General features: G+C 55.2%; 1 protein-coding gene across 1 annotated transcript in view; it reads left to right on the top strand.

The window, feature by feature from the left end:
* The window catches only part of LGALS1 (galectin 1), a 2,742-nt gene extending 1,443 nt beyond the window's left edge, over nt 1-1,299 (top strand). The window contains exons 3-4 of the mRNA XM_004700655.2: nt 792-963; nt 1,101-1,299. Coding sequence (XP_004700712.1) covers nt 792-963; nt 1,101-1,247 — 319 coding nt within the window. The 3' untranslated portion in view covers nt 1,248-1,299. The remainder of the gene's footprint in view (nt 1-791; nt 964-1,100) is intronic.
* The last annotated feature ends 6,949 nt before the right edge of the window (nt 1,300-8,248 follow it).

Consider the following 8,248-nt stretch of genomic DNA (forward strand, 5'->3'; position numbering starts at 1 on the left):
CCACTGCCGCCTCTCCCCCCTCCCCGCTTAATTTAAACCAGCTGCGTCCTGTGTGTCTGCCTCGAGGCCTCGGATGGGCGGGTGGGGCTGGGGCGGGGTGGGGAGGAGAGGCGTCTCCCCTATCTCCCCTCCTTCTCTCTTCCAGGACCCCTTCCCGAGTGTAGCCATTCATTCACTCTTTCCTTCCTTCACCCATTCATTCGCCCAGCGGGAGTGCTTTCTCCTAGGCAGGCTGTGACCAAGGCCTGTCCACTACCTCCTTGATGAGTCTGCCATCAGTAACACAGGGTCGCAGGCCACCAAAGGGCCGCTGACCAACCTCGGTGGGCAACTGACCAGTACTTCCACTTAATTCTGACCACACCCTCACCCAGGGGCGTTGCCGCTGTCACCAAGAACAAAGGTGCCCTCGGAGTTGTTCAGCCTCTACCTGAGCCCCAGAGATCAATAAGGCAAACAGGGACACGTGTCCCCTCAACCAGAGGTCGCCCTCAGGAGGGGCTCTTTGCCCTGGAGCAAAAGCCCCAGGACACGGACTCCTGTGTATGGACATAGGGGCCATCAGCATAGAGACTCTCCTTGGCTACCCCCCTTCGACTCTGGACATAACTGAGCCCCAGAGAGGGACAGAGACTTGTCCCAGGTCACACAGTAAGGAGGGGGCAGAGCTTGACAGAGTCCAGATTCCTTGCCCCTCGGGGCAGGGAGTGTACCTTCTTGGGGGTGGTTGCCCTAATGGTTCAGGAGTGGTCCAGCTCCAGGGGTCCTCAGCACCCCCTCTGCTCCCCCAGCTTCGCGCTGAACCTGGGCAAAGACAACAACAACTTGTGCCTGCACTTCAACCCTCGCTTCGACGCCCACGGTGATACCAACACCATCGTGTGTAACAGCAAGGACGCCGGGGCCTGGGGCGCCGAGCAACGGGAGACCAACTTCCCCTTCCAGGCGGGCAGTGTCGCTGAGGTGGGTGTCCTGACCTGGCTTCCTGGGAGGAGAGGGCAGTGTCATCCCCAGTGACTCCAACTGTCAAGGTGGCCACAGCCCGGTGCAGGAAAGGTGGGCCACAGGCCCTGGCTCACAGCTACTCCCCCCCACCCCAGGTGTGCTTCTCCTTTGACCAAGCCGACCTGAGCATCAAGCTGCCAGACGGACACACGTTCAAGTTCCCCAACCGCCTCAACCTGGAGACTATCAACTTCCTGGAGGCCGATGGCAACTTCCAGATCAAGTGTGTAGCCCTGGAGTGAAGCAGCTGTGTGTCCCTGGACCACAGTCCCCAATAAAGGCAGCCGCCTCGGATCCCCCTGAGCTGGCTTCCTGTGTCAGGGGTGGGGGGGTAGGGGTTAGGAGCTCTCCACCTCTCTTAAGGTTTGCCCTTTTCTTACCTCCAATCACCTCCTCCTTGGACACCTCCTAATGAGAGCTGTGGAGCTGCAACACACACACACACACACACACACACACACACAGCCCCCTTAGTCCAGAGAGAGTCCAGCACACAATGAAGAGACCCGGTGACCCGGTCCCAGGCCGCCAACTCCCCTAGCGGGCCCTAACACACCGTAGGTGCTCAAAAGAGTGTGGAGTAAAGGAGACCAGGGGACAGAAACAAGGACAGACTGGTTCAGGCCATAGTACCAGGGGTGAAGGGGAGCAAGGTAGAGGGGGCGGTACAGGGAGAAAGACCTGGAGCCAGATAACACGGGCTTCCACCTGTGTGGTGGCGTGTCAGCTGGTCTCTCTGAGCCTCTGTTTATCACACAACTCAAAAACCAAACCTCACTGCCATCGATTCCATGCCGCCGACACAGCAACCCTATAGGACATGGTAGAACTGCAGCCTGTGAGTTTCTGAGACTATAATTCGTTCCTGGGTGAGGAAGGCCCGTCTTTCTTTTGAGGAGCAGCTGATGGTTTCAAACTGCTGACCTTGCGGTTAGCAGCCCAATGCATAACCACTCCTCCACCAGCACTCCTTACTTATCATACCATGAAGGAAGCCAGGCCCACTACCTGGCACAAAGGAACCCTGCAGGATCAGATGCTTCACGCTTTTGAGATGTTCAGGCCTAAATATGAAGGGAAGAAATGGGTCCCCCAGCTTGTATAAAACCTAGCTGAGACTTGGGGGCAAGGGTGGGCATGCCTCTCAGCCCACGCACTCTCCTTGGCTGGCCTTACAGCTAAGATGTTAGTGTGGAAAGTGCTGGCTCTGTGGCCGCGGGCAGGCCCCCTGACCCCTGCAGGTCCATTTCCCCACTGTAGCAAGTGGGAGACAGGCTTGTGGGAAAGCCCTGGCACTCCACGGCTGGCCTCCATTTCTATGAGAGAGGACCCAGGGTGGAGGGCTCTGTCGGCCCCTGCAGAGAAGCAAGTAGAAGCTGGCCAACTTGATACCCAGCCTCCCGGCTCCCAGAGGCCTTTGCTGCACATAGCCTTTTCTTTGGCGAGCAAAGGAGTGTGGGAAACCCTGTCTATCGCCCATGACAAGTGCTGGCACCTGAGAGGGTGGCTGGGACCCCCTGCAGACATACCCCCCACTTCCCTGAACCCTATGTCCTTCCTGATCCTGGCTGCAGTGGGCTCCTTCCAGGGCCCCTGCCTCCCTGAGAAACAGACACAGGAACTAGGTCAGTGTTGTGCAAGACTTAGAACCTGGTTGGGTGCCCTGCAAACCCCGAGGCACTATCTCCTGAAGGGTGGTGGAGGCTTAGCACAAAGTGCCTCTCGGGAGCAGCAGCCCCAGCTGAGGGCCTCCCTACCCCCACCCCATTCCACTCCCATGCCAGTCTCAGCTTCCTCACCTGAAACTCCACAGGAGTCATGATTTGCACGTGGGTCTATGTGGGTGAACGGTTCCCATTTCAGTGGGAGGGGGCAGGTCTCTAAGAGGAGGCCAACCACTGGCTGAGCGCCCCACCCCCCACTAGCTACACCCAATCTCCAGACTCTCCCGGTAATCCAGAGTACACCCACCCAGAGAGAAGCCTTTGGAAGCTGATGAAGCCTCGCCCTCTGCTGGACGCAGGCGGAAGTGCATGCTCCGTCTTTTCCTCCCTCCCGTCCCCAGAGCTCGCTCCATGGCTGTGTGTCCTTGGACCAGTTACTCAACCTCTCTGGACGTGTTTCCACATCGATCAAGTTGGGTGAAGACTAACACCGAGCCCGTAGGGTTGTTATGAAGGCTGAGACTTTCGTGTAGGCCTGTGTGGTGTCTGGCATGTAGTGGGGGCCTCTGTAAACACTGTTTCCTTCATGGGTTTTTCCCCAATCATTTTATTGGGAGCTCTTACAGATGTAACAATTCGTAATTCAGTTAGATCAAGCATACGTATACAATTGTTGCTACCATCAGTTTAAAAACCTTTTCATTCTTCTTGAACTCCTTGGTATCAGCTCCCCTTTGTCCCCAGAGCCCTTATTGTTATGCTATATATGGTATAAATTATTATTATTATCCATATCTTACACCATCCAATATATCCATTCAATTCTGTAACTCACTCCCATTGAGTGGGATTATACAGTCATCATTGCTGTCGGCTCCCGATTCCCTTCCTTCCCCCTCCCCCTCTCTTCCTTTACCCTCAGAGAATCATTACTCCCGTTACTGTTTCTGAAGTGTTATCTATTTTGGCTTTCGTGCATTCGCACAATCTTAATTATGCACATGAGCATACTGATGTCTAACTAGGTTAATGAGCTAAGACAAGAACCATACTCGGGAGGGGAGGGAATACTAAAGAACCAGAGGTTGGTTTTTTAATACGCATGTGTGTTTTTTAAGACCTGTATAACCCATGATGAGATCTCTCAGCCTGGCACAGAGAGACTAAGTGCAGCCTGCCCTCAGTCTGCCTGAGTTCCTTACTCACCACCTGGTCTTGCCTGTGGCGGCATTTGGTGAATGACTGCACCTGTGGTAAAATGGGGCTCGGCACTCAGAAAGAGATGATTCTGTAAAGAGCTAAATAATTGGGAGCCGCTATTTTTATTCTTTCTACTCGGTGTTTTCATCCCCAGTGCTGCTAAAGTGAAATATCACAAGGGGGTGACTTTGACCAGCAGAGATTTATTTTCTCACAGTTTTTCGGTTTTTTTCCACCTCGAGGTTTGGATTCAGGGCTCTTTCTGCCTGGGTGGGCTCTGCGGGAAGGAGCTTGTCTCTTCCCCTGCTGGCTTCTGCTCCCTTGGCGAGCTCTGTGGGGTACGTACCTTCCTTGTCTCTGTCCTTTTGCTGCTTGATGAATCTCCTTTTATCCCTCACTAAGTATGTTATACAGGGTTCTCTAGAGAGACAAAACTAGATTGCTAATAATTATATATATAGATATTTATATAGATAGATAGATAACACAAGAAATAAACAGTTAAATTATAAAGCCGTACAATGGCTCAGTACAATTCAAATGTGTTAGACAGTTGTGAGACACTGGCAGTCCTTCAAGTCTTGAGGGCCACCAGGTAGTCCTCTGTAGAGTGATTCAGGCTATCCTGGCACAGGCAGCAAAAACAGCGAGGCAGGTCAACAACAGTCAGACAGGTCACCAACAGTCAGTCCCCAGCTCAAGAGATGTAAATTCCAATGGTGTGGCGAAGCAGGTCTTGAAGGAACCTCAAATTACAGCAACACAGTCCACGGGTTAGGTGTCCCACAGGTAGTGTAGCTTGCAAATAGAGGCACATAACAAGCAAGGCAGCCGCATACTCGTCCAATGATCAAAGAGCAAGAGACAAGAAAGGCGAGGCTCGCCGAGCCATTTATCTCTCCACCCTTCAATTAATCCCACGTGTTTATCGGCCAGGCTGGCACAATAAACGAACTACCTCACTAAGAGTGATTTGAGACACTGAATGTGTCTCCTTGACGTCCCAAGGAAAACCCATCCCCAAATTGTGACTAGAGCCACAGGTACCTATGCCCAGGCACCATGGCCCTACAGGCCAGGGTAGGTCTGCCCTACAGCATTTCCAAGACTGAAATCTTTACAGAAGCTTCACCTTCCCGCCAAGAAGCAGAGGATGGGTTTGAACAGCCGAGCTTGCAGTGAACAGCCAGGAACTTAACCAGGAGGCCAGCGGGGCTCCGCCCACAGGGGACAAGGCTTAGGATTTACAACTCGTATTTTGGCAGACACAGTTCATGCCACCACACTCATCGTCTTCATCACAATTCGTACTAGGAGACCACGCGCTCTCACGGAAGCAGCAGAGAGATGAAGCCATGCAGGGCACCGGGTGAAAGGGTTGCCCGCGGCCTCTTCAGAGCGCTGGGAAGCAAGGACGTCGCTTTGAGGACCAAGGCGTGCCGGATCCGAGCCACAGCCTTTTCAGTCAGCTCATATGCACGGGAAACTTGGCCCCTGATGACCGAGGAAGAACTGGATGCATTTGAATGATGGCGTGGGAGAAGCATCTTGGAAGTCTCGCGGACTGCCAAAAAACCAAAACACAAACCGGGTTTGTCTTGGAAGAAGGACAGTCCGGATGCGCCTTAGAAGCGAAGATGGGGACTCTTGGTCTCACGTGCTTTGGACATGCTGGCAGGAGAGACCGGTCCCTGGAGAAGGACGTCGTGCTTGGTCGAGTGGAGGGGCCGTGAGAAAGAGCAAGGGGTGGATTGGTCCTGTGGCTGCACGGTGGACTTACACAAAGCAATGGGGAGCCTGGCGCCGGGCGGGGCGGGGCGGGGCTTCACTCCATTATCTGAGGGGGGGTCGCTGTGAGTTGACTCAATGGCCCATGACGGCAGCAGTGGAGGGGTGGGGGGTGGGAGCCCAGCAAAGGTCGGCATGGGGCTGCCAGCTTTGGGGAGGTCTGGGCCAGCCCTGTCTTGTAATGGGGCTGCCAGTCCTTTCCTGCTGGTGGTGGGGTTTGGGGGTAGGGGCGGCCTCCACTCTCTGAGGGAGGCGCTGGGAGCAACCCCTGAGGTGGGTGACTTCCTTGGGAGCAGGGAGCCTTCTCAGATGAACCCCCTACGCCATCATCACAGACAGCCAAGTGGCTGTCTCCTGAAGCATGCCCTGTCTCCTGCCCTGTTCCACGTGCGTCTCCAGGCCAGACTGGGAGCTGAGTGAGCTGGGCCATTCCACACCCAGGGCTCTGAGACCAGTGTGACTACCCGGGTCACTTTAGTCCACCGGGCCCTTCTCTGAGCCTCCTTCCCTCAGCCCCCAAATGGGAGGCTTAAAGTAGCATCAACCCCCAAGGGGTTAACTTCGGTGACTTGGGAGAGGCCCCCAGAATAGGCGGCAAGAGGGGGCCCAGATGGGGCTGGTTCCTAAGGCGGCTTGAGGTCTGTTAGGTGGGGAACCCTCCTTCTGAATCACTTGCCAATCTGGCGGGGCAAGGGGGTAAACAGAAAAGGTGGTGGCATTGGGGCCAGTGCCCGGGACCCTCTGCAGGGCTCCGAGGTTCAATGGGTGCCCAACTCAGTGGAGAGGCGTCTCAGCGACAGGCCAGGCTAGCCAGGGGGTGCCTTTCTGACCTGTACCCAGAGGGGACAGAGGGCAGTGTTAGGACTCAGCCACTGGGGGGCAGTGGTCCTGCCCCACTGCAGCCCCACCTTCACTTGGCCCCTCCTATGCTGGGGGGCTGGGGTGGGAGGGTTGATCACCGCTCAGCACGCAGAGGACCCCGGGGGAATGAGGTCAGTACTCACCGGAGCAGCATCCCCTGGCTGGCCATCCTCAACCCCTTCCAAGCTGCACAGTCAGAATGCGTCCTCCCTCCAGGGGGATGTGAGCCACAGGAGGAGAGATCTCTCAGACCAGTGGCCCAGGCCAGAGTCCCAGGTTCAAGGCCTGGAGTAACCATCTGACTCTGGACAAGTCCCCACCCTTCTCTGAGGTTGCCACACTGGTTCACGGAGAGGACCGGGCCCCCAAGTCTGGTACAAGGTGCAAAACTCCACTGGAAACCTACCCCTTGGCCAGTTCTCAGGAGTCCTGGTGGCCCAATAACTAAGCACTCTGCTGCTAACCTGTAGGTGGGCAGTTCAAACCCAGCAGCTGCCCTACAGGAAAAAATGACTGCTTGTTTAAAAAGAAAAGAAAGAAAATTACAGCCTTGTTAACCCACAGGGCAGCTCTACTCTGTCCTGTGAGTCGTCAGGGACTCAGGGGAAGTTTTTGTTTGTCTGGGCCAGTTCTGGGGTCACCCTATTGGAGGAGTTGGCCCTGGACTCTGTGTTAGAGTTTCACTTCGAAGCACTCCGTTTGCAGAAGGTCAAGGAGGATGGGGAGAGCCCAAAATCAGTCTGCATTGAATTGTCCCTGATCATTAACCAGGGATATGCACGAAGGGCATTGGAAAGTGGATCATCTCCCATCCGATCCCCGATCCCCAAGTCAGCCCAGGGCGGGCCGTCTCCCTTCGGGGCTTGCCTGGGCGTGTCCCCGATGGGCATCGCCTTACTGGGCATCTGTATCATCATGAGTCACGGTCATGAGTCATGACTGCCTTGGTCAGGAGGTCCGGTCTGGACCCATTTTGTGAGCTCTTCTAGCACAACGTGGTTTTGCCCTGCTTGTGTCCTCCCACCTGGACCTGTGATGTATTGGTCAGCGACTAGTCATATCTGTGACTGCTTCCTTTAGTCCCCAGGTAGGTCCCGTGGACGTGGCTGGGTGACCCTGGAGCCCTGGAGTCCATGAGGAGCTCTTGCTGATGTTCTCCTTAAATCACATGCGAGATCTGGGGTCTCTTTCAAACCCAAAAGCAGCTCCTACAGCTTCCCTTGCTCCCCACGGTCAGTGGTGTCCCCCCTGGGCTGGAATGACACTGACCCTGCTGGGTATTGAGGGACAGTGTGGCGCTTAGATTTTATGCCAACTGGATGGTACTTGTGTGTAGTCGGAGTGGGGCGCAGCCTGTCAGTCGGGGTCGCCTGGAATGACCCTTTTAGAAGAGACCGTGAGAATTCCTCCCGCGCTGGCCCTTCACCTTGTCCACGTGCTGGGACTCTGCCCCCTGGGGTGGCCCCATTGGGCCACCCCATCCTGGAGCTCATGGCCACCGGCCATGTTTCTACCAACCTTAGATCCAGTGACACTGCTCACCGTCCTGTGATCGCACCTTCCCTGTTGCTCATCGGCCTGCAGCTACACAAGTCGGAAGAGGGCTCCAGCCAGCCACCATCAGACCCGTGAATGTGGGCTGGGCTGGGAGGCCTACTTTTTTAATTAAAAAAATATTTAAACAGGATTTTTTGGGGCCTATAATTCACATACCATACAATTCAATCGTT

Source organism: Echinops telfairi, unplaced genomic scaffold (genome assembly GCF_000313985.2).
Source record: "Echinops telfairi isolate 266 unplaced genomic scaffold, ASM31398v2 ScPeMD7_2;HRSCAF=8, whole genome shotgun sequence".
In the NCBI taxonomy this organism is placed as follows: Eukaryota; Metazoa; Chordata; class Mammalia; order Afrosoricida; family Tenrecidae; genus Echinops; species Echinops telfairi.